The sequence below is a fragment of the Stylophora pistillata genome, chromosome 1, assembly GCF_964205215.1.
Source record: "Stylophora pistillata chromosome 1, jaStyPist1.2, whole genome shotgun sequence".
Lineage (NCBI taxonomy): Eukaryota > Metazoa > Cnidaria > Anthozoa > Scleractinia > Pocilloporidae > Stylophora > Stylophora pistillata.
The window spans coordinates 55,154,511-55,181,505 of record NC_142519.1 but is presented as its reverse complement, the minus strand read 5'-3'; the positions used below and the strand labels follow the sequence as shown (position 1 = coordinate 55,181,505).

Below are 26,995 nucleotides of genomic sequence, written 5' to 3'. Positions count from 1 at the left end.
TGTCTGTCAGCATCCTCTTTAAAACTGCTAAGATTTTCCTTCCTTGGAATTTAACTAAAAGAAAAAATAGACAGATAGGTAAAGAGATGAATTTTTAATTAATGAACTATTGATCAATAGAGAGAGCGATAACTCCGATGAATGGAATTTCCTTCTGTATTTGATTTTGACAGACAGGGTAATAAAATTAACTAAAATTGAAGGTGAGGATCACGCACATAAAAATATCAGCTGAAAGTTGATATTCTCTTGCAACGAAATGATGATGACGTTAAACGGGATAATTTGAGCGTCACTGATTCACACTGTCACAGGTCACAGATAAAGTTATGAGTTAGGGCCTGTTTACACGGAGGTGGAGGACCCTAGGTAGGTGAGGTAGCCCGCCTGGCCGTGGTCGGAAAATAAAATGCCTTTACATACAATCTTACAACCCTGTGGTGCCGGGGTGAAATTTTTCGAGGTTGTTGTTGCGCTTGTAATTAGGGACTTGAAGCATAGGCGTCCCAGGCTGACGTCTCGAGAAAGACGAAAGAATTATTCTCGAAAACGTTTGTGCTTATTCATAAAAGCGCCACGGTGTTAGGTTACGCAAGGAACGTACCGTTGACAATTTGAACCGGTTTTGAACCTAAAAGATTAAGATCTAACTCTAAGCGTGAGCGTGGGACGTTAAAAAAAAAAAGGAAAAAATATAAAAAAAAAATTAAGAAAATGAAAAAGGATAATAAAAGCAACGAATATAACGTGTTGAGTCTCCTTACTTTTTTTTCCGCTGCCGCTTTGTCGTTTACAGTCCTTTTAACGCTTTGCTAATACCTACCCGTTCGAGCAGCATTATTATTAGATATTGATAAAGCACTCTCACGGATGGAAATTTGAGGGATATCGGTCCACTTTTGTGGAATTTATCAGCCTTCGCTTAAAATTCGATCTTATTATTTTAGGTATTGCCGCCAATGACCTTTAGACCCCAAAATCACAAAGCACGCTTGGGTCGCCTGTGTTGATACGTTATATGGAAATGTAGTGATAACGAAATATGGCTGATTTACAACGCTAATTATTCCGAAATGTGAATATTTTAGACTCCTTGTGTGTCCGTTGCAACTTCTGGTGATTTCTGCTGTTTTGGACTTGCTTTACCATCACTGTTATTCCTATTAGACTCCTTCTTATGGGACGTCACTTGTTTTTCCATAAGATTTTCACCAATAGGTCGATAACATATGAATGCGGCAGTGTTGAGTTCAAAGTAAAAATGTAAGTTAACCACTTCCGAGGTTTCATTGGTAAGAGGACGTAAAATTTGGTGTTTTAACGTTTTAATTCTGTATGGGACAGCTAGGAAAGTTTTACAACACGCTTGTTTCGTTTTTGAGCTTTTTTTCCATGAACGTGGCCCTGGCTAGACGGGCTACCCCACCCTGAGGCGTTTGCGTGGCAAATTGTCACCTCGGCTGACAGGGTTACCCTACCTGGTAGACCGGGCTACCCGCTTAGGCGGGTCATCCCACTTAAGCGAGTCACTCCACTTAGGCAAGCTACCTCACCTACCTGGGGTCCCCCACCTCCATGTAAAGAGGCCCTTATTTACTTTCTCACTAACAGTTTCTAATTGAACGTTACTAAAGGCTTCTCACTAAGAGAATACGGTTTATAATGTTTTGCTTCTCACTGCCTTTAAACGATGGTGGGGAATTATCGCACAGTTTAAAAACTAACTTTAAATGTCATAGGTCACAGAAAAGGAGAAATGGATATTATATTAATTCTAATGCTTCCGTTATGTTTGTCCTTGTATTCGTTTATCTGCGAACGAACGAGAGTATGCAATGATGAGCGAGGCTTCTGCCAACATGACAAGCACTTGATACTCAAAATGTTTCAGAGTTCTAAAGCTAAGACGCGAATGGTGTCTTCTGATCGTTTCAAGTTATCTGGAATTAGTTTTCTTTTATCTTTTTCTTATACCTTGGGTCCAAGACAAAATAATGATAGTATAGTGATACAAGCTTGGGATCTTCAAGAAACTTGATAAATTGTAGATTTGAAAAAGAAAAGGGGGGATTATTCAGCAGAAGCATTGTGCACAGAGCGTCTGTGTGAGATTTCGTTTGTGTGTTTGTGTACATGAGCGTGAGTATGTCTTTACTTACAGGTACAATATCAGATACTGTACATGCTCATTAGCACCAAAATTAGTATTCCAAAGTTGACCGACTTAGCCTCACCTAGATAATTATAGACTGAAATAAGCAGTCTATTCTTATTTGCGTAAACTGAGGCCACCGCACGTCGAATTAGTAAATCGGATAACTCCGCACTCTCGTGACTGAAATGCTATTGACCGTAGAAGTCCTCAGGGAAATTCCCAAGACCCTTTATACGCTTTTGCAAGCATAACTTCTCTCTCCTCGCACGTCTACTGACGCCACGGTCACAAGAACCTACTGATTCGCTGAGATTTGGAAGAAAGCATAGCTTTCTTCGCTGTTGCTTGTGTATAGCATCAACCTGTCTCTATGTGATACAATGAAATATATGAAGTTCATATATTTCATATATTTAAATATATGAACTTCATATATTTCATTGTATCTGATTTATCACTTTCACGGGTTTATTACGAATCAACTTAACGGCCTGCTCCCAGTTGGCTTGTTAGCTCAATTGGTAGAGCGCTGCACTAGTATCGCAGAGGTCAATGGTACGAATCCAGTACAGGCCTGATTTTTTTCAGGTCTGATTTTCGCTATTGCTTAAATAGCGCTATCTACTGCGAGGATCGTGCATCATACCTGTCTCTATGTCTTTGATAAGAACTCCTAATTGAAAAGTCTACAGAAGGGCGTTAGTCCCGCGATATTCTTTGGTGCCTAATAAGTTGCAAACCATGCTTTATTGAGCAAGGTGACTTTACTCACTTTAAAGCAGCTGATCTGTCACATTTCCTGAAATAACAGGAAATTCATTTTATTTCTGAGACGAGTCTTTGATCAAAGGCATTGTGGAAGAACTTTCTTAGCGTAAAGCTGGAAACGTTCACCACAAAGGAAATAGCCTTAGCCAGTTGATGATAATATCATTATATCAGATTGATCTCCTGCATGTTGATTGGTTATAACTAGTGACCTATTAGAGGACTGAGGCGTAGATGACGTCGCCACAAACAACAACTGGCTTCTCAGTACATACTGAAAAAACAGATTCCACTTTAGCTCGTGTCTGTTAAGTAATATTTCAAAAACTCGTGCTTCGTGTTTCATCGGGGTTTCCAAACACGAGAAAACTGATGAAAGCACGAGGCCGTAGGCCTCGTGCTTTTATTGTTCTCGAGTGTTTGAAAACCCCGATGAAACACCAAGCACGAGTTTTTGAAATTGCTTCTCAATCGTGCATTATTAGCCAAGAACAATGAAAAAATTCTGACTGATTCTGGCATTTTACGGGGAATTGGGGTTTGACATTTTATCAAGCTCTAGGGTTTGATATTTTATCAAAGTATAGTGGAAAAGCCTTTGGGTTTCTAAACACACACATGTGCCCAAATTTGCGTATTGTGATTGGTTTGTAACTTGATGAATTATTAATAAGTTTGAGAAGTAAGAGATCATAGTAGAAGGCAAAATGCGATAAGAATATCAGTAGCTCATTTGGTGGCGCAACTTCTACATTATGACGTCATGTGTGATCTGGCAAATGCATGGCAACATGGAATATATTTGTTGATGTCAACACAAATTTGGCTGAAAGAAATGCATCAAAAAAAGAGGTGGAAAGCTACGCTTTTCTGCAATCGTTTTGCTCATTGCTGCTTATGTTGAGTCGGGGATTAACAATTTTCAGTCAAATCTATCACAGTTTCTCCGAACTGTAAGGCTCTGTAACCGACTTGGCACGAGCACATAACTTCGTAAAGCAAAAACTGTTTAACTTCAAAAGCAGTTTTCGGATAAATAGGGGAGTTTTGATGCTTTCCATGAAAGTCCTAACTAAGGGAATAATTAGGCGTACCTCTTGGTCCGGTGGAAGCATGGAATAGTAAAAATATAAATCAGAGAAAGTGGTGCGATTCATAGTGATCTACACCCTCGACAAAAGGTCCTCTCATTCTTACATAAAATACAAAAAATAGAAATTGTATATCAAAAAGTCAAGGTTAATATTTCAATTCCCTGTTTTTCTAGTTCACATAGCATTAAAGAAGTGCCGCATGGCATTACAGAAAAAAAATGGAATTGAACTTTCCTCTTCGAGACGCAGCAACCACATGGTAGGACTACGATGTTGAAAATGTGTGAGAATAATGCACCGGACACTCTTGTCTCACTAAACAGATGATAGATTTTTTTCGCAAGAAAACAAAATTCCCAGTGCACCTGGCCCCAAGTCGGAAAATTCTGCTTACCTAAATTATCTAAACTTATAATTATGCTCAAGGAGCGAAACAAGGCTTCGCTTGTTAGCTCAATCTACTCTGCATTCAGTTTGGGTCAGTTATACCAGAGCGGAGTACTGGTGGCTCCTTTTCAATTCAGTAGAAGATTTAAGATGGAAAAAACATGAAACCTGAAACGAACACAAATTAACAAAGGGTAAACACCACAGCGTACACTATTGAGTTATAGATACACGTGGGTGGTTGCTATGCACGAAAGAGGCGTAAGAGTTCCGCGAGGCGATAGCCCACAGCGACCCTAGCTTCTTGAGTGTTCAGCAAACTTCTCCAAGTGCATTAATAACTCAATAGTGAACGCTGTAGCGTTTCCCATTTGTTTTATAACATATCATTGATACACTGTAGCAAAAGAGTTTTCTTATATTTAACAAGTCTGGCGTGACCAGAAAAAACAAGCGCGCGCGGAAAACTAGCCTTTGCATTTGCTCACGTCAGCATCGTACACTATTAGGCAAATGGTGGACACTGAATTGACCAATCAGAGCGCGCGCCTTACCTTGGTTATATGTTACAATTATTCGCCGAAGGCGAGGTGAATATCGTCGAATAATCCCCGAGACGAAGTCGAGGGGATTATTCGACAATACTCACCGAATCTAAGGCGAATAATTGTTTTAGTATAATTTCAGAGCTGAACAACAGAGAAATTTCTAAAATCATAACATTTTAGTAACATTTATTAACATCTTAGTTTAACATTTTATATGAACCGCGCGGAGCGGTTTATATAGCGTCATATAAGGAACCGCTCGACCAATCAGATTGCTGGAAACTCTTTGTTCAGCGCTGAAATTATACTAATATAGTTTAATTCAATTTCTAAATAAACTGGCCTCAAGTCTGTAGATTGTTTTGATCTTTCCCTTCGCAGTTTTTCTGGCTTTATACGAGGAAGTTTCTACCACTCTATCTTTATCCACATGCGCCTTATTATCTCAAAAAATTAAAACTTCTCTGTTTCCCTCGAGTGATAACCCAGAAAAAGATAAGGAAGGTCTTCTTGCCTATCATAATTATTATCGGAAAGCACAGCTTTCCATCTCTGTCGTTGAGCTAATTATAACTATTAAAGGAAAGTTCTGCTTTCCAACTCTGTCACTGATGCATGTCGATTGGACTCAATTTGCACCGCCACGTGCAAAATAAATCTCAAGTGAATGACCATGAATGGCACCTAATTATAGAATGCACCCCATAAGTAAGTTCTGCTCGCTAATTATAACTATTAAAGGAAAGCTCTGCTTTCCAACTCTGTCACTGATGCATGTCGATTGGACTCAATTTGCACCGCCACGTGCAAAATAAATCTCAAGTGAATGACCATGAATGGCACCTAATTATAAAATGCACCACATAAGTAAGTTCTGCTCGCTAATTATAACTATTAAAAGAAAGCTCTGCTTTCCAACTCTGTCACTGATGCATGTCGATTGGACTCAATTTGCACCGCCACGTGCAAAATAAATCTCAAGTGAATGACCATGAATGGCACCTAATTATAAAATGCACCACATAAGTAAGTTCTGCTCGCTAATTATAACTATTAAAGGAAAGCTCTGCTTTCCAACTCTGTCACTGATGCATGTCGATTGGACTCAATTTGCACCGCCACGTGCAAAATAAATCTCAAGTGAATGACCATGAATGGCACCTAATTATAAAATGCACCACATAAGTAAGTTCTGCTCGCTAATTTAGTTGTAACTATTACACGAAAGCACACTTTTCCCCGGCGCCAGTGATAGAATAGGAAAACTATATATATATGCTTCCTTATATTTATCATTTTATTAGGTTATGCTATTTCTAAAGAACGCAGTCCATTATCTACCTTGCAGTAACAATAATGGACTGCTCTTTTGTGATAAAGCAACAAGGTCCTACAGCTTAAACCTTATGCAATAGGTGATAACCGCTGATAATTCTCCAAAAGCTGTCCAAGTAATGATCTTGGCGAGCACAGTAAAAATTTTGTGTAGTGTGCAAACCAAAAGTTTTCAATATAAGAAACGTGACTAAGAAAGAAGGGTTGGTGCCATGCTCGAGTGATGATGTTAGTTTTCCAAAATTAAAACCTGTACATGTCACCGACCTTTCTTTGCTAGTCACGCTTCTTATAGCGAATACTGTACTCAGTGTGTTGTTTTGCCCTTTGCACAAACTTTTCGCCGGACTCTTCAAGATGGAATTACATTTATTGCATAGGCGTTGAACATATGTTGACTACAACGAAGTATTATTACGATTGTACTTGGAGAGGAAGTTAGTGATGCACAATTTTTGGTTACGTGCGCCAGCGATAGAGTAGGAAAGTTGTGCTTACTTGCATTTATACGTTTATCGTTAGGCTATGTTTTAATTACTCATGTAATTATCTACCTTACAGTAACAACTGACTGCTCTATTATGAGAAAATAACAAGGTCTAATGACAACCTTACAGCGGTTAGTGATGACCCGATAATTGTCAGAAGGCATAGCTTTCCAACATTGTCACTCGTGCATGTCACCAACCTTTCTTTCTATCGTAGTTTCCCTTCAAAAGACTCTCTCTTAATTTCATTCGAAATAGAATTAACAAAAACGTTCATTACTACAGTTTCCTACAAATACCCTCAGTAACAAGTTTTCTTCTTGGTGTTAATCTCTAAAAGGGTATATTTAAAAATAAGGACCTTCTTGTTTGAGACACTTGATTAAACACCATGAAGCGCTCTGCAAGATATCATGGCCTCTTGAGCAAACTGAATGGGCTGCGCAATGCAATCAAATTGTTAATTTTGTCACTGGTGCATGTTTAATGAGATGTTCAATGCCATAAAACAACTCCTATATCGAGAATTGCAAGGCATTTTATTTGCTTGAACTTCTTGTGAAGACTTCCTCAGAAAGGTAAACTCCGTTTTAGAAAACAAATGGCGGAAAATAGACAAAAGTTAAGGTCTTGCAGTAATTTTTTTTTTTATGTCTCCCTCTTGTTTGTTCATGGCTGCGCGAGATTTTATCTTCATATTTAGTTGCCTTTAGAGCCATTGACCCTTGCCATTTTGCCATGCCAAAGTTAATTTAACGACACACATTCGTCAGTGTTGTTACCTATATGTTTTCCTCGCAATAAGAATAATTACAACAGAACACAAAAACCCATAAATGGGCTAACGTATAATTTCTTTATTTTATTTTATCTAGATTTGTCTGCCATGTCTCTCGCAATAAGAATAATTACAACAGAACACAAAAACCCATAAATGGGCTAACGTCTAATTTCTTTATTTTATTTTATCTAGACTTGTCTGCCATGTCTCCCAAGCTTGGATTATTGTTGCTTATGTTGGTGCTAATGTGCAGCATTCAATATTGTAAGTATAAACATACGCACGCATATACAAGCACGCACTGACGGAACTATGCACACACGCGAAGCAACAACTACACCGGGGAGTCCTGATTTCTTAAGTCTGAAGTATGTCGCTTATACCGAGTTTCTCAAAAATGACATTACAACGCTGTGACCTGTGGATTTTCATGTCATGAACCAACGGTATGGGTCACGCTGAGAAATTTTTTCACGGTTATGGTCTTGCCAACAATGGGAAAGAGACGTGTTTTATACGTAAGACTTCTTGAGAGTTTTGAAAATCAATTGCTCTCCTTACGAGCAGAAGATTCATGCTTTGAAACATGGAGTCGCTCATTCCTGTGTACACAAATCCACGAGCAAAAAGCTGTTTTTCTTTATCGACACAGCTAAGACACTGAGCAAAGTTAACTCAAGTATTCAGTTCCAGTTTCTTCTCTTTAGTTAATTTAGTTTTAATTACTTTCTTGTAGGTGGAGCACACGGTATGTTGTTAGATTTGCTGAGTCTACAGAGCAGGTTACCAAGAGGAACTACAAACAGACTTACTTTCCTAGTTGATGGATGATTGTCCCTTCCAGGGATAAAAACTATCGCTTTTATCTTTTAGCACTGTTGTGTAGGATCAAAGAAAAAATGTCTTATTTTTCAGTGTTTCACCGTGACCTGGTTTAAGTAGATGTATTTTACAGTTCATTTTAGATGGTAATAAGCTCTTCACTTGAAACTGGCAGATCACAACGATATCCTTCCTTAGGCCTTCGATATCAAATTAAAGAGCTAAGAACATCATAACAACGGTAATATCATAACACCATCATGACAAATGAACTTGCTAAAGTGAACCCAAACACAATCTACGTTATGTACGTCTTCCTGAAGTTTTCTATCGGTGATATTTCCCCCAAAGAACTTTCGAGTGTTTAGCACGTTTAATCAAATAAACACAAACATAGGATTATCAATATTAATTTTCTTCCCAGGATGCTTTGACAAAGAAGATTGTCGAGGGACACACCCTAACGATTGCTATAACTATCACAAGTTGATAGCGTGTCCCAGAACCTGTGGCGTATGTGGTGAGGATTTTACTGCTTCAATTTATAATAACTTGTTATGCATTGGGATAGTAGCCTTAAGGTTATTTTAAATTAGGAATCCCTGTTGACAGGCGAGGAGCCGATAAAATAAACTTTGTCAGTGGGACTGATGCAAAATTGTACCACTCAAATACCGTTCAACGCGTTAGAAATAACCTGTAAAGTATGTTTTCACAAGAGAAGGAAAAATCTTTGTCATCTACAAGTGGTCTACCAGTGTACATTTTTGAACGTTCAACTGAGATTTGAAAGGTTAAGCAATTATTAGCAGGAAACCTCTACTTCTAAGAAAGTGAACAATTATGAGGAGGCCATGGAAGACCACGGCAGGCAATCTTTTCCAATCATTATTTTTGGAAATAAATCGATGAAAATTAATCTACTTAGCCTTTTAGGAGAAGTAAAATCACCAACTGCATTTAACAAAAGGACTTTCTGATGCAGCGGAATTAAAAAACTATATGATCGAGTGTCACTAGCACTTCATTCCAGAACTTACCTAATTTCATTAAAATCTCGTTCGTCACAATCAAGCATTTCATTGAAGTGGAGGCAAATTATTCTTTTTCATATATGCATGGGGGAATAGGTTCAAGGGTTGGTTATTTACTTATTCATTTATCTTTCATTTTTTATTTTTATTTTTATTTCATACATCTATTTTTTACTTTATACAATTATTTAATTTTGATTTTGATACTACAACTACTACTCCTTCTGATTTCTTAATTTAAATTGTTTTAGAAATACGAAAGCACTGGCAAATATCAACTGGTTCCTCTGACGATTGACCGTCCCGAGACCCCTCAATTAGTATGATAACACAGTGCTCTTAATACGAAAATCGGAATCAAAACCAACTTCCCACCTGTAAAATATCCTTTTGCTACCTTTGAGTGTCATTCCTTGGGGACCAGTGATTATGTATCTCCTGTGGCGGGAATGAGGATCATAAGAACATTTCAGACCTTTGTTGTGGGAACAGACACAATTTTATTGTGACATAAGTAAAATCTTCCGAACCCCCTCCTCTCCCCTCCCTGGCGGCCCCTTAAAGAGTATTTTCAGCTGTATTCTGTGGTATTGCATTTAAGTTAAAAAAAACAACAACAACGACAACAACCAAGACAACAAAAACAACTAAACAAGAGAACAAAGCAAATCCAAAATCAAACAAAACAAAATAGCTTTCCTTTATTTTTTTTTCATTAGAGTCCTACTGTGAGGATCGCCATCCTGACTGTAAGGCTTGGGCAGATAGGGGTGACTGTCATTACAGTCCAGATGCCGTGATCAGGATGTGCCCTGCTTCTTGTGGTGCTTGTTAGTGATTTTTAGAGACTCTGATCGGTATGTATATCGTCTTTTAGCTACGCAATATTTTTTGTTCACCTTTTTGCTTCCGGTCTATTTGCCTTCGGTTATTTGCTGAAAGCGCAATAGAAAAAATGCCTGGTACAAATACCCTCGGTCTCTGGAAAAAAATCATAAAAAATATTGTCAGCTTTTGGATGAACAAAAGAGAATAAAAACATTGTGGAGCCAAGAAAAAATAATCATAACCTGCATTTATTTGCAGTAAAAAGTGTTCCTTAGATATTCAACTCAGTTTTAAGGGGGAAAAGGTGAAATTACTTAAAGCATCAATTTAAGCAGCTAAAAAAACCTACCAAGCTGTTTTTTATAGAAACCATGCTGAGGAAGAAGTTTTCAGTTTTTTAGGTTTTTTGTTTTCTTCATCACACTGATGGTCTTCGCAGAAGATGTATTTTATTTCATCTTATTATATTACACGTTCTTCACTCTTAGAGAGAGCAGGTTGAGTTGCGAGACCAAACAACTGCTACAAAGGGGACGGCCATTATACAAGGCAATCAGAATTTATTATATATATCTTGTGGAGGTCTTGTGGTTGATTTCGATGCGAGCTCTGTTTAAGGCCAGCTGACTTTTTTCTTCTTCTTCTTCTTAATGTTTTTTAATTTTTCTTTTTAAGGCTCGGAGGGATAGCTCAACCGATTTTACTACAGACTTTCAAGAAAACGGAGCGATGCTTTTATTCACTGTAACTGTGTACAGCAGTCAATACTAAAATGCTGACAATAAAACTGAGTTAAAAGTTGAATTTTTGTACTCTTGCTTTTTTTTAAGAGGGTTAACTTGATGCTTTTTAAGTTCAGTCCAAGTTTTCTAGGAAAAATGTGATAATTGAGATTTAACTCGAACAACATAATGTTTCGTTACATGAAGTCCATGGCCACTAAAGAAATGGCAGTGAACGTGCGTCAGACCACTTACAAATAAATTTGCTGGGATAAGGAAAAGTTTAAATTTCTTTCTTTTTTGAGATGGGTCTGTAGAAACAAGCACAATGGCAGAACTTTCTCGGCATAAACTCGAAAACTTTCTTGACAAAGAAAACTTTCCTAATAATGTAATTTCTGTAAATGGATTAAGCATAAATACTGTTGGAAGCTGAAATTTCGACCAGGTGAGGAGCTTAGAATATTGAACGCCTATTATTCTTGATCTTTTGTCAAACAAAAGTAGTCGCTCTGATAAAAAAAGAATTATCACCGTGTGACGAATCCGCGCCACAAAGGTGGGCGCTCTCCAACATACACAAAACACGAAACATGAACAAGCCCGAGAAGACACTCCGAAACACAACTAAATGTAGGCTTAGAAATATTTATTACTGTAACTAAGACAATATGGCAATTAAAAATTACAAACAACAAAATTAAAAAACAATAAACTAAATCATTTACCCTAATTACGATAATCATATCAAACTGTTTCCCCACTGCGATGGACATTTGTTTTTGTCGGTTCCAGCCTGGCGCGGCCGCTAACCCAGATGCCCTCCTGAGCAAATTTTCAAAATGGCGGACAAGCCAAAGAGAGAGATAAGAGGACCAAAGCGATTCTGCAACGATTACTCAGCATACACCCCTGTTAAAAAGGTCATTTCACAGAGAAAAGACACAAAATTGTATGATATTGAAGTCACGGAGGTTGAAAAACCCAACAAGAGACTGAAAATTCACTACATTGGCTACAGTACACGCTTCGATGAGTGGAGACCCTTCGGGGTTCTGTCCTCGTGTACCGGTTCACAAGAGCCAATACAAAAGACCAAACAATACACAATAGCTAACCGATAACTCCTAAACAAAGAAAGAACAATGGTAATTTCCTTGTGAACCGGTACACCAGGACAGAACCCCCTTCGGGGACGGTGAAGCATCTGAATATTTTCCTTCGAAATTGTATAGATTAGCAGGCTGCAAGAAAAATTTATTGGACGACGTTTAGGGCAAAAACAGCAATCTAACCTGAAAAAAATGTATTTATTCCGACTCTTTCGGAAAATAACTTTACAAATCTTACTTGTTTATCTCGTAAGTAAACGATGGTGAGGCGCTTTCCGAGTTACCCGATTCTTCTCCCACTGCTTCCACGCTTATAAAACAGGAAACGAGCAAAAGGAGGAAGGTGTGGCTGTTTTGACTAGCCATTTGACGAGGTTAAATGTGCTCCTTGTTCGACAATTTACATATCAAAACAAAGGAAATTTATTCTTCTCTTTGATTTTGGCGGTATATTTTCAATTTGCGCTTGCGTAAGAGAGAAATCGCCCAAGACTCCTTGCTCGGTCTTGTTTTGACCACGAACGCCTTCTTAATTTTGACGGACCCGCTCGGGAAAAGGTGAAAATGACGAGGGAAAAACTTTACTTTGTAGTACGAAAATACACAAAATGGAAAGCCATGATATTATAGTTCAATATTTCGGTGGTACATTGTTAACTTTTTATACAGAGAGTCGGCAAGATGATATAACACCAAAAAATCGCACTCGATTTGAATGGGCCGATGAAGTGGGCGTGGTCACGAAATTCAGTAAGAGACTATTTGTACCCCGTGAGTTTGATATGACAATAAAACTAAATTGCTAAATTATTTACCTAAATTACTTTACAAGAGTTTACAAGAACGTAATAATTTTAAACTAGAATGCGCTAACTATATTTACAAGTGTATTATTAAGATAAAAAGGAGGGTTTTTTTTCCAGTTCAGTTCGGTTAGGTTTAACCTTACGCCCGCGTCCGTGTTCTTGTCTTGCCCACAACTCATCATGCTCCACCAACAAACGGTGCCCTGCCGAAACAAACTCCCGTTTCTCCCACCAGGTTCCCGTCTCATTAGTTTTCAAATTTGCTCGTTTCCTTCGTTTCAGCTTTGCTCCGTCTTCTGAAAACTTTCCAGTTTTCAACTTTTTACTTCTCATAACTTGACTCACTCAAACTTGTCGTAACTTGACTCACCCAAACTTGTCGTAACTTGACTCACTCAGACTTGTCGTAACTTGACTCAGTAAAATATGACGTAACTTGACTCACTCAAACTTGTCGTAACTTGACTCACTCAAACTTCTCGTAACTTGACTCACTCAAATTTGTCGTAACTTGACTCACTCAGACTTGTCGTAACTTGAGTCACTCAGACTTGTCGTAACTTGACTCACTTAAACTTGTCGTAACTTGACTCACTCAGACTTGTCGTAACTTGACTCAGTCAAACTTGTCGTAACTTGACTCACTCAAACTTGTCGTAACTTGACTCAGTCAAACTTGTCGTAACTTGACTCACTCAGACTTGTCGTAACTTGACTCACTCAAACTTGTCGTAACTTGACTCACTCAGACTTGTCGTATCTTGACTCAGTCAAACTTGTAACTTGACTCGCTCAAACTTGTCGTAACTTGACTCGCTCAAACTTGTGGTAACTTGACTCACTCAGAGTTGTCGTAACTTGACTCACTCAAACTTGTCCTAACTTGACTCAGTCAAACATGTCGTAACTTGACTCAATCAAACTTGTCGTAACTTGACTTGCTCAAACTTGTCGTAACTTGACTCGCTCAGACTTGTTGTTGAATGAGTTACTGTCTCTTCTTCCTTTAGCTCACAGTCTGGTAGATTCTTTGCACACCCGTTCCCAGGCAAATGGTTACCTACCGTAAAGTGAAACGATTTCTCTGAATGAATTTGTCAGAAATGATATTGTGCCTGGTCTTCTTTCCCTCAAATTTATCCACGCTCTTCGCTCGTAACTCGCCAACCCTCACCTCATTTCTTCGTAACCGTGGCCAAATCCTTCATTAAATACGGATGCAAGATGCGAGAAAAAAAGGGAAGAAAACTATTGAATATTTAGAATAAGGGTTAATTACATAAGTAAAGAATAGGAATTACTTGACTGATACAAATACCACACACTAGACATATCCTAAGAGAGTAAAAAAATGCATTACATAATCCTAAGTTAATTCTTTTGAATGCGTTCATGACACTCTCCGAATTTTCGCAAGCTGGCTGTTTGGCTAGCTGTTGTTTTTTGCCTAGTATAAGAAACTCTGTTTTGTCGTCATTTAGCGTTAGATTGTCCGATATCATCCAGATCCTGAAATCACTGATGCAGTCAGTCAGACTTTATAGCAGCATCCGCTTATGGCGACTTTGTCGCCGACATTATCCAAAAGTTACGAACTTTGTAAGTCCGCTCCACGCACTTTTTCTCTTGCGCGGGATGAAAGCGGGAAGTCCAGAGCAGGTAAGATGGGCCCATCTTGCCCTGCCCGCTCGGGTAGCCAATCAGAACATACGATTCGCTTCGTCTTGCCCGCTCGGGTAGCCAATCAGAACATAAGATTCACTTCATCTTGCTTGTGGGCGCTGCCAGCTCTATCAGCCAGCTATATAATGAATTAAATCATCGCGCCATATTTTATTTCTATCGCTCGATAAAATGCGACATGTCTTCTATAGGCCACAGTAGAAAACAGTTTTTTCAGTCTTCCTAACAGTTTTCTTAAGAAAATGCGGTTGTAAAACAAATCACCTCCGTTTCTGTTGCAAACAGCCGAAAGAAAGAAAAACCTTTATGAGCACATTTTTGGTTTTTGAAATTTTGTTTGGTCGTTCGGGACAGCGAGATTTTAGTCTTTGTCTTCAGACAAAGTTCACCAAGAGAACTAAGTCCATGATCAGCCATCTTGAGCTCCCCTCTACCAACTAACTATAGCTACAAACTAAATCCAATATTGAAATTATATCGAGGCAGTTTTCTCTTTTTCTCCTCCTTTGTAATTTTGGGGTATTCCAGTGCGACATGCGTGACCTGATCAATTAATGACTCACTTTCAGAGACCTTGAACGTGACACTGGGATTAGCATGGACTCTCCTTTGGAATTGAGTTGAGTTTTGTGGCCTTTTTGCATCATGAATTTGTCGCTGGTTTTTTAATTGAAATGTAAGACTTTTCCAAGGCTTTGTTTTCATTCAAATGCTGTACGCAACGTAAACGTAAACATATACTTCATCTTTGTTGGCGGAGTTTACATTATAGCAAAAGAAATAACCTGCCGGCAAAAGAAAAAACCTCGCGGCAAAAGAAATAACCTCGCGGCAATAAAAATAACCGAGCGGCAAAAGAAATAACCTCCCCGCAAACGAAATAACCTCGCCGCAAAAGATTACTTCGCGGTAAAGGAATTAACCTCCCGGAAAAAGAAATAGTCTCGCTGCAAAATAAATAGTCTCGCGGCAAAAGATATAAACTCGCAGCAAAAGTTTAGTCTCGCAGCAAAAGAAATAATTTCGCGGCAAAAGAAATACCCTCGCGGCAATAGAAATCGTCTCGCGGCAAAAGAAATAATCTCGCGGCAAAAGAAATAATCTCGTGGCAAAAGAAATAACCTGGCGGCAATAGAAATAACCTTGTGGCAAAAAAAATAGCCTCGCGGCAATAGAGATAGTCTCGCGGCAATAGAAACAGTCTCGCGGCAAAAGAAATAGTCTCGAAGCAAAAGAAATAATCTCGTGGCGAAAGAAATAACCTCGCTGCAAGAGAAATAATCTTGCGGCAATAGAAATAATCTCGAGGCAAAAGAAATAATCCCTCGGAAAAAGAAATAATCTCGCGGCACAAGAAATAGCCTCACGGCTGAAGAAATAACCTCGCGGTAAAAGAAAAAGACTTACGGCAAAGGGAAAAACCTCATAGTAAAAGAAATAATAATAAGTGATACTAAGGGTACTGCTTTACTACGCTCTGTAATTTTTCTGTAGAACTTGTGACACCTTCTTAACAAACAAGATGCAAAGGAAAAAAACAGAGCAACAGAGCTCATTGATGCCGTCGTTTATCAGCAGACAGAATCCTCATCGACAACTTCAAAATATTTTTCTCACTTCTAATTGGGTGTTTTAATATCTTTCGTTTTGGGTTTACCAAAAGCGTTGAAACCTCTGCAAAGCAGTATCTATTTTTCTTTTTGTCGAGACAAAGTATGAAATGGAGGCGAGACTCACCAAGTGACGTTCCTTCTTGCTCTCCGAAGTTGGCGATCCTCTTCGATTATCTCCTTCTCTCTCTCGACTGCAACAAGACCGCATAAATAGAGAAGAAAAGAAAAGTAGTACCTCGTCGGTAAAGTGTTTTAAAGACGATTGATTTTGAAAGAAGGTTAGTATTTGAAAACGTTCCGACCACGTTTCCGCTATTAGGAAGTTCAAGGAATGAGGCGTGAGTAGTCCAGTGGTCAGTGCGCTGGACTCTAGGTCAGATGGCCCGGGTTCAAGTCCTGGCTGGGGCTTGACGTTGTGTCCTTAAGCAAGACGCTTCACTCACATTGCTTCGTCTTCTCGGATAGGACGTAAAGCCGGAGGTCCCGTCTCCTGCACCTATCAATTAGTTAATTTCGGCAAGGGACGTTAAAGAACCCACATCACGAGATTACTGTGATGTGGTCTGGCCTGTTTACTGGGAAGGGGGGGAGGGGGCATCTGTAAAAATTTCTCCTTTATTAATTGTAAACTGCCGCCGGCAGTCTGGAAAAGTCCCCCGCACATTGTTGTAAAGCGCATTAGAGCATTTACATGGAAATGCGCTATAGAAATTGATCTATATTATTATTATTATTAATGATAATAGTGATAATAATAGTCTTAATAATCATGGTAATAACAAATATAATAATCATCATCATCACCATCATCATATTAATCATAATAATAATTGATCACTCCCCCAAAGGGGCTTTTCAGGGCCTTTTCGGTCGCCACGATATCAACAAACTTAAATTCAATCGTAGCACTAGATTTCCCAATCTTTCCTCTAAAGAGTGGCCAGCGCTGAAAAGCCTAAAAAAACGCAAAGACATTGTTATCAAAGCGGCCGACAAGGGCGGCGCGGTAGTTGTTTGGCGGACCGACCTCTACCAAAAAGAAGCTTTGCGGTAACTTTCTGACACCTCTTGTTTTCGAAAGGTTGACAAAGATTTCACCTCCATTAATCAAAACATGTCAAAAATACGATTAACGAACTCATAGCTGAAAAAGAGCTGCCGCCACTGTAAAAAATCTCATCGTTACCACTCCTAGAACCTCTTGTATTACTTTTCACCTAACATTTACAAACATAACAACCCAAGCCGACGCATTGACTCGGCTTGCATTTGTCCTACTGTCATGAAAGCATGGTAGTTAACAAAGAATTTCTTTAAGTGTGTGTAATTCATTCTTTTACTCTCCGGAGGCAGCGTGACCTAGTGGTTAGGGTGCTGGACTTGTAATCCGGTGTCCCATTGGATTTGTTCTCGGTTTCCCTTAGTTCAACTCTTTGGGCAACGATTTATGCACTAGTGTGTATCAAAAACCTAGACTCACATAGTTACTTGCTGTAGACATCTATATTTATACAGGATAGCCCCTTCAGTGTGTTAAACACTGGTATCAACGTGGGTCCTGTTAACCACCCATCCCACCCCAGGAGAGGGCATCCATCACGCAGTAATCTCGTGCGTGGGAAATTAACGTCTCCTGCCCCTAACCCTGCAGGAGACGGGACCTCCATTTATTCGTCCCTATCCGAGAAGACTAGAATATCTAGACATTTCTTGATGTTATAGAGAGGCAGCATATTCTTCTCAATTATTTTAAGACCCTGAGTATTGGTCCAGCCGGGGCTAGAACCCTCGACCTCCCGCACAACAGTCCAGCTCTCTATCCATTGAGCTAACTGGGAGGCGGTTAGTATGTATCTTTGCATCCATCTTATTTCAAGAATTCCATTCCCTTTTCTCAGTTTCTAAGACTTAGTCGTTTCTGTAGTGTTGACTGATTTTGTCGACAAATTAAGGTCACTGTGCCACTTTTTCGAAAAACGTGGCCACACTGTTTCTGTCGTTCAAGTGGGTCACTACCGCGCCCAACTTATTGATGGACAGTCAGCACTACAAACGTCACAGAAGGAAAATTCCGACCGCACCCTTACCATAAAAGATAACCTTGAAGTATAACTTCAAGTATACTACAAGCATACTGCACTCTGCATCAATAATAGTTATACTGCAATCATACTTCAATAACCCTTCAATAGTACTGCACTTAGTTAAGTACAACTGCAGTACCATTTTTGAAGTACACTTTAAGTATACTGTTTAAGTGAAAATCATTTTCTTTGATGTGGATGTAGGGTACAAGTATACTTTAAATGTCTCACACACATGTAAATCAAGGTCAGGTCTGATTAATTAGGACTGGAATAACTCTACTGAAAAGGTACTGATGCTTCAGTTGAAATATTATCAACGAACATTTTCCATTCCATTAATTCATTCTTGTTTTTCTCGTCATCATGTTCCCACCAATAGCGTAGCTCCACTTTCTGCACATAAACACACACACAACCCACAATTCCTCCATTTGCTCTGACGAATGGCTAACGCTCCAAACGTTAGCTTTTTTATCTCTTTCACAGTGGCCAATTTACAATTTCAACTTAGTTCATAAAACCAAATTACCTTGGTAACCCCCACTGACGCAGCACCACAGTTTCTTTAGAAACTAATACCCCCATTATTACTTAACTTTCACATTTAGAGAATTGGGGAGAAAGTATGTTGAAGTCATACATGTTTTTCCTCAGGCTGTTTGAAAGGTACATTTAGTAAGCTCAAATAAAAAAATGTAGAGGAAGCATGATCGTTTTTTATTCAGGTTGTTGAAGGACAATAATAAAGAAAACACTATTGTCAGAGATAAACACAGATAATATTGTCATTAGTAAGCTAATGGAAAGAAATTAGTGGAGGTCCCAATTTTGCCAATTAATTTAGTTGCAGCTGAGGCATTCTTGTGGAAAAATAAAAGACATAATGAAGTAAAAAGAGCAGTAATATGTCAGCCATTCTCTCTCATGGTGGTGTGAACTTCCCAAATTAAATATCCACACTGTGGTAAAATCACTATACTTGAGCTGGTTAGGCAGGTTTCCAAATTTCACAAATGAGACCTGGCAAGCTATTCCTAATAGTTATTTTAATAAATATGGAGGATTATCTTTCCTACTGAAATGTAATTACAACTCTAAGCACTTTGACAAGAAAATGCCACTTTTTTTATAGCGAAATGTCAGACTATTTCAAGGATTTACGCAGTGGTTATCCTGATGTGTACATTACTAAATTTATTCTTTGGAACAATAAAGAAATTACAATAGAGAGCAAATCTATTTCATGGAAATATTTGTTTGAAAAAGGAATTTATTTCATATAGGACTTACTAAATAGAGACGGTAAGTTCTTATCTCAAGAAAATTTGAAAAGGAAATATAATGTTGAACTAAACTATTTAAAATATTTTCAACTTATTGCTGCAATCCCAAACTATTTGAAGAGAAAAACAGAAATATGTTAGAGGAATGGAATATTTTCTATCTGTCTAAAAACAGATGTATCTCTTTAACTAAATGTAGATGTAAAGATTACCACAAGTTACTTCAGGAAAAGATTAGGATGGGATGCCCCTCTCGATGAGGGACTTTTTTTGAGGTACTCGCAATGGTTATCGGATCTGTCAAAGGCCGAATGTATCCAGATCCAAAGATGTTATCTTTCAGACGAGAGCGTAATTTATATTCAATTACACGGTTTTGGAGAAGGGTCAGAAGTTGCGTACGCGGCAGCAGTTTATCTAGCTGAGAGTTGAGACGAGTCAACGAGTCTACGTTCGGTTGTTGTTGTCTTTGAGTTTTAACTCGCGTTTATTTTAAATCCCTGAGTTCGGAATTTTTACGAAGTGAAAGGGTTTTATTCAAACCGAGTGTTGTGATCATTTTAATTACATATCTTCTAAGGAGTTTGGACTCTAGTTTGTTTCTTCGCTATTTGATTTTTTACAACAAACGAAACGGAAGGGGGGAATGCAGCATACGCAAGCATGCATCAGTTGAGTTTGATCCTGGCACCAACGCACGCGCTCACGCCGTTGCCGGACTCCTCGAATCGCCTTTTTCCCTATTTTCTCTTTTGTTTGTTGTTGTTGTTGTCGCTTTTTTATCTTTGCACGAAAGGCCTAAGTATAAAGGTGGACCTCGGGGTGATTGCAACGATTACAGTCCAATCTTGGTCCTTTCAGTTATTTATACAGTTATCGAGAGGCACGCTGCAAACTCTTTACTTGCTTACTTACAAGATAATGGCTTGATTTTCCGAGTGCAACCAGGATTCCGACCAAATCACCCGACGGAGACTGCTCTCATCAAGCTCACTGACAAATTTCTGTTTGACGTGGATGGTGATAAAGTATCAGGCCTTATCTTTCATTGACTTCAAAAAGGCCTTTGACCTGGTAAGCCATAAAGTTCCATAAGATAAGATTGGAATATACAGCCGAACTGTTCGAACTGTCAAGTGGTTTGAATCGTATCTGAGTCAGTCTGTTGAGGTTAATAGCACTATTTCCTCTCTTATGTCAGTTAAACAAGGAGTACCCCAGGGTTCAATTGTTGGACCTATATTCTTCTTGCTTTTGTTAATGACTTGCAACTCTATGTTAGTAATTCTAACTTTCTAACTTTGATATTTGCGCGGATGACGCAACCCTTTCATATGGTACAACCTGGAATAATGAGAAATCATTAATGGAAAAGTATATCTCAGAGGAAAAAGAAAACATTGGAGATTGAGCTAGAAGAAAACAATGTACCTTAGTGAAACAAAACAAATCCGTGTTATCGACTGACAAGCGTTTAAGGAGGCGGTCGGGCATAATAATAATAGTTACACAGCATTTGTAGTGCGCAAATTCCATGTGGATGTGCTAAAATGCGTAGATAGCAGAATGAAGACCTGATATCCACAAAAATTATACCGAGACCGAGCAAGTTAGGACCCATAAACTCCTGGGTGTTGTAATTGACAAGGATTTGAACTCTGATGCACTTACTGGTACTTTATGTAAAAAGTTATCTAAAAAAATTGGGCTTCTAAAGCAACTCAGCCCCCTTTTAACTCGTCCATAGCGGGACACGTACTCTATCGCAGTAATCAAACCCACTCTTTAATATGGATTAAGTGTCTGATCATCTACAAACAAGGCCAATCAAGACAACATTTTAAGACTTCAAAAGAGAGCAGCAAGAGTAATTCTAGATCCGCCTCCCAAATCAAGATCCGTGAACCCATTTAAAACCCTAAATTGGATCCCATTCTACCAAGACTCGTACATCAACAGAAGCTCACTGCTTTATAAGAGAATAAAGAAGAACACTCCTAAATATATGAACGATATTTTGAAAACAAACTCAGATATTCATAATAGGAACACTCGATATAGCAAGTTAAATCTAAGGTGCCCGATATATAAGAATGTTACTGAGGATGGCCGAAGTTTTACCGTGCGTTCAATTAAGGAATGGAATTCCTCTCCTAGAGCACTTAGAGAATCTAAAGCATCATTAAAGAAGGACATCCTAAGTAAACATACAGACAGAACAAAGCTATCTTCCTCATATGTAATAGATGCACCATTGACATGTGCTTTGCATATGTACGGGTGGGTTGTCTGTTCAAATAAAATGTTAATAAATGTTACTAAAATGTTATGATTTTAGAAATTTCTCTGTTGTTCAGCTCTGAAATTATACTAAAACAATTATTCACCACAGGTTCGGTGAATATTGTTGAAAAATCCCCTCGATTTCATCTCGGGGATTATTCAACGATATTCACCTTGCCTTCAGCAAATCATTGTTAATTATATCTATATATACAGTATGTATATGTATATTTCTTTTTTATTTAATATTATTTTGTGGAAAACCTTACAACAAGCTTCTGCTAAGTGTTTCTACCCAGGCACATTAAATAAAGATTATTATTATTTTTTTATTATAATTGTTATTATTATTATTATTATTATTATTATTACTATAACTAGTTAAAATAATTTTTGTGGGCTCCTATAATAACCTGATAAGGCATCTGCTTGCAAACTGAATGACCAATCAGACAATGCATACTTTGTCCATTAGGTTGTTCACATTGATTACCACAATTCTAGCAGACCATGTTTAGCACGAAGAAAGTTCTCTCATTCATGTAAATTTAAAGTACCGCACACACATACACTATAAATGCATTACTAAAACGTAATACAGCCTGCAGGGGTTGTTTTTCTATTCTTAAGCGTTAATTAGCTACAGTTAGCTGCAATTTTGTCTTATTTTCTCGTGGCAATTCAAAGCTGCAGGCCACAGCAATATCATATATGTACTAGTAGTCATATGTCTTCTAGACAAGTTCCCTAAAGTATATAACCTTATCAACTCTGGATGCACAAAGAGGGTTACAAAGTGACTGCTATCACTGGAGATGCCCAAAGTTCTCACCTTTGACTCCGATGTCAGCTTTCCATCAATTTCCAATGCCAACTGATTTTTATTTGTCTCTTTCTTTAAATCAGATCTTTTCAACAGGTGATAGTTGTCAAAGAGCTGCAGAAAATAGATTTACAAAATTTCGTTATCATTTGCAAGTTTGATTATCATGTGTGTCAAGTTATATTTAACAATTATGCCCCGGAGGTGAGGTGAATATCGTTGAATAATCCCCAAGATGAAGTTGAGGGGATTTTCGACAATATTCACCGAACCTTAGGCGAATAATTGTTTTAGTATAATTTCAGAGCTGAGCAACAGAGAAATTTCTAAAACCATAACATTTTTGTAACATTTATTAACATTTTATTTTACCATTTTATATAAACCGTGTGGAGCGGTTCATATAGGGTCATATAAGGAACCGCTTGACCAATCAGATTGCTGGAAACTCTTTGCTCAGCTCTGAAATTATACTAAATATATATGTAGAATAGATAGATAGCCCTAGTCCATTACTTGTAGTTGTGAAACAACAGTTTGTTGCACAAAAAGAGAGTTCCTCCTCTTACTTTAAGCGACTGGTAAAATAGCAAATAAAAATACAGTTTATATTCTTAATCTGCAGTCCTTAATGCATAAAATAATTTTCTTTCACTGAAGAAACTTCCCATTGGTACAAAAGAAAATATGATAGCATGAAGGGCTCGTGCAATCAACGATTTGTGGTCACTTCTGATGTTTTAAGAGGTTTTCAAATTACACTCGCCAGTCTGGATTGTGTTTGAGCGATAATTTCCAATGTGCAAAACACACGTTACACACCAAAAAACTATTCGTTTCACACACTTTTCGCTCGTTATCAGATTCATCTTGTTACATCCTTTTCTCTATTTCATATTACGATTTCCTGTTCGCTTAAACGTAGTGAATTGTAAATACGTGTGAGGAATTTATCAAATAATTAAGCAGCTTTTTTGGCTTCCCAACTTTTGTGCTACGAGTTTAACAAAAAAATAGTGACACTAGAATAGGAGCAACATAAAAACTTAAGACTATGGGAGAGCTTACATATCTGTCGTACATAAAACCAAATTGTTGGGCTAAATCCTCTACTTCTTGCTGACTCCCGAGAACTTTAACCGCCCAGGCGTTACTGTAGGTCTCAATTGCCAGAACCTTAGTTCGAATGAAGAAGATTATCACCAGAACGAAGAGGGAAAACGTAGCCATCGTAGGTTTCTCTTTACCGAATTCAGTTTCGCCTGCTCGTACTTCCCTTGTACGTGTTCACGGCGTTGTCGCTTTTACTTTTTTATCGTGACAGCTGAGTGGCCTGACAGACTTGTGTCACTTCCGTGTAAATGAACCTAGTTTCAAACCCCAAGGAGCAGTCTTTCGTGCATTCAAAGGAAAATTCAAAGGTTACATACGCCAGATCGAGAAACGAGAGGTATGCATGGTATGCGGTATTCCTGAAAATCTCGTCAAATAGGTGGGTTGCAGCCAATCTCTAGAGACGCAAGTAACAATGGTGAAAGGAACAAATGCTGGTGGACGAACAAAAGAAGCTAATGCGTCCACCAACATGGCGGCAATGACGTAACGTGCAAACCACCTTTATATAACCTGGAAATAGAATGGCCGTTCGAGACCTGGGTAACAATGAAAACAACGAATCATGTTCGAATCATGACCTCTACTTTAATCTGTGCAGGTTGTCGAATACTAATTTTGTCGTACATCACGTTTGCGTATGTGCATACAAGAAAAACACACGGTTTTGAATATGAACTCTTTCGCTATTTAGCTCATGCTCAGCTGGTCCTCGACGTTTCCTATGAAGTATTTCCGTCGAAACAGTGGGTTCTTTATGAATAATACTCACCCAACTACAGATCGTGCGCGTTGCTGATAAGGAAGTGTTTTCAAGTAGATCCTGAAACGTTTTCACTATATCCTTTCTAGACTTACAACAATATCGCTCTAGCTTATTTCTCTTATGTAAGCTTACAAAGTTTTGAAGCAAACAGCTTGCAATTTGTTTGATATGGTTGAACGTAAACACAAATATAAATTTTGTTTTCAGCACATCGTCTTAGATCTTTCGAGCAGGAATTTACAAACTCTAATCAGTCTTCTATTTTTTGTTGCGAATGTTATTAGGTGTTGTTCTGGCCATTGATGCACCGAGTTCTCTTAAATTTTAAGCTGCTTGCCCCAAGGATAATCGAATGCTGCCGATCTTCAGCGGATGCCGAGCTTGTCGAAGGCTAGAGCCTGTCGCTTTGAACAATGACTGTTTCTTTTTTTTTTTTGACAAAATGCTGCCATTTCTCTCTTTATTGGGCCTGTTTTTTTTTTTTCTTTTTCTTTACCCAAGGACTCCTCTCTAATTTTGAGTTATGTTTTTTATCCAGGATAAAAGGCTTTCCACGAGCAGATAACTTCAAGGTGTGAATTTTTGTCATGCGCGCGATGTAAACAAAATATGCAAATGACATGAAATTGCCCCGAATATTCCCCTGGGGGGTTCGCTCGTTTACGAGATTATGACACCTTCCTGATTTATTAACTTTTATTTGAAAATAGGTGTTTCCAAATAAGTCCGACGCTTTTTGAGATTTTTTAATTTTTTTGTTGTTGCAAACGTACGAAAGCCGAGAAGGGACTTCAGACTTCAGACTTCAGACTTCAGACTTCAGACTTCACAGTTCAGACTTCAGACTTCGCTCCCTGGGCACCAGTCCTTCAATTTTTCATTCCTTATGACGATGTAAGTAAATTTGTTATGTATTCCTCTGTGTTTTCACTTCTTTTTGAATCACCAAAAAGTTACTTAGTCCGCACATCGTATAATCCTCTACGAAGATTGATGATCAATTCAAGGACAGTTTTTAAGCAAACAAAGCATTCTTCGTTCAGCCAAACAGATTTCAAGAAAACCTTCGCTACCCTGTGAAAACCTCCTTCATTACCACCAGCTTTGTAACCTAGCTATTTAAGATCAATACCGCCGTTTTACGGGCTCTGAAAGCTTCAAAATCGAGCAAAATGCAAAAATATGAAAATTGACTGCTATGAAAATTAACCTACCCCTCGTTTACGCTTTATCTTGCAAATAACCCGCTCCACTTCATAAAATTGTCCCTGTCGTGAATATGTTTTGCTTTCTTTTCTCAATAAAAAAGTCGACGGTGGTTAAATTATTTACCTCACGATAAAAGGCAATTTTAGCATTTTTTTTGTGCAACCACATTTGTTATTTAAATTCCGCAATTATGAGCCCACGATTAAGTCCGTTGACTGTCCTGGTATTTACTTCAACGCCAAATTAATGCATTTTGGCGTTAAAAACCAAAATGTGTGATCTGTTTGTGGCCTATCCTGAGAAAACTATCTTGTTTAAGTTTCATTGTGTCACTGCAAGACGAATGTTTTGTTAATCTTTCAATATTTCAATGTTAATGTTTCTGTTGATTTCTGTTAAAGGGCACAACCAGGGCTGATATGTTTGAGTAAGGAGAAGTATTAAGAAAGTCTAAGTGTTATTTCATCGACGCACATGAGTTCATGGCGTCGAGATCAGACAAGATGTTGACTGATCTGGTTTTAGAATACCGCCATGTTGAACTTCAGAAGTTCCCCACCCTCCCCTTCCTCGTTTTGCCTGCCTTGAAGAAGGCATAGTTGAACAAGATGTTTTGTCGAGTGTGGAATCTCTGCAATTGCAAGGTTCAGCTATGACTACTCAAACACAGTAAGAGAATTAAGATAGGGTGTAAAACCGCCTCATTGAGTGATCCTCATTCTGCAATCTTAAACAGCCCTGCAGAGATCAAAATAAATAAAAATGAAAATAGCTTACATTTCGTGTTCTGCTTATAAGTAGCTTGTGATAAAAGCCACAGATCTCGTAACAAAACTAAGACATGATTGAAAACTGAGGGAAAATACTCAGGATCACAGAAGATGACTTTTGTTGATTTGTGCTGTTAAAGTCACTTGGAAGTAGAGATACAAGATGGTTGCCATTTACATAAAAATATGACAGTTTCTAGTCAGAAGACAAACTAGGCGGTTGTAATTCCATAATTTGCATAGATTTTAGGACCTCCTTGGCAGTTAACATTTTTGATGCTATCGTTGATATTTATAGTTACAATATCCATAGACTAACTGACCATTCAACATTTGCATCAGCGTCAGTAACACTAACAGCGTCAGTTATGTTCTACCACAGTGGCAAGCTAGCCTTCATTAACTCTAGTTACGACAAGTTATTCTTAACATCACTCTCACGAAAAAGCACTTGAAATAACATGGTTATGGGGCATAAAAATGCT

The 26,995-nt window shown here is 38.3% G+C and overlaps 2 protein-coding genes and 1 long non-coding RNA gene across 5 annotated transcripts in view; 1 reads left to right on the top strand and 2 right to left on the bottom strand.

Moving 5' to 3' along the window:
* Positions 1-26,995, bottom strand: part of LOC111320911 (uncharacterized) — a 66,969-nt gene that overhangs the window by 28,814 nt on the left and 11,160 nt on the right. The gene's annotated exons all lie outside the window — the stretch shown is intronic.
* LOC148743179 (uncharacterized) lies at positions 6,017-11,044 on the top strand. Of its 3 annotated transcripts, none has more exons than XM_088763425.1 (6): positions 6,017-6,137; positions 7,749-7,820; positions 8,293-8,304; positions 8,803-8,898; positions 10,132-10,269; positions 10,916-11,044. In XM_088763425.1, the coding sequence occupies exons 1-5, from the start codon at positions 6,107-6,109 to the stop codon at positions 10,245-10,247; spliced, it is 327 nt and encodes a 108-aa protein (XP_088619551.1). In that variant the 5' UTR covers positions 6,017-6,106; the 3' UTR covers positions 10,248-10,269; positions 10,916-11,044. The 3 variants fall into 3 exon arrangements, with proteins under 3 accessions (XP_088619551.1, XP_088619542.1, XP_088619557.1); XM_088763416.1 differs by lacking the exon at positions 6,017-6,137 and adding an exon at positions 6,562-6,724; XM_088763431.1 differs by lacking the exon at positions 6,017-6,137 and adding an exon at positions 7,091-7,353.
* LOC148743178 (uncharacterized) lies at positions 10,264-12,854 on the bottom strand. Its single transcript, XR_016002567.1, has 3 exons — positions 12,313-12,854; positions 11,691-11,874; positions 10,264-10,393 (listed from the first exon to the last, which is right to left on the bottom strand). It is a non-coding gene; the product is annotated as an uncharacterized LOC148743178 (long non-coding RNA).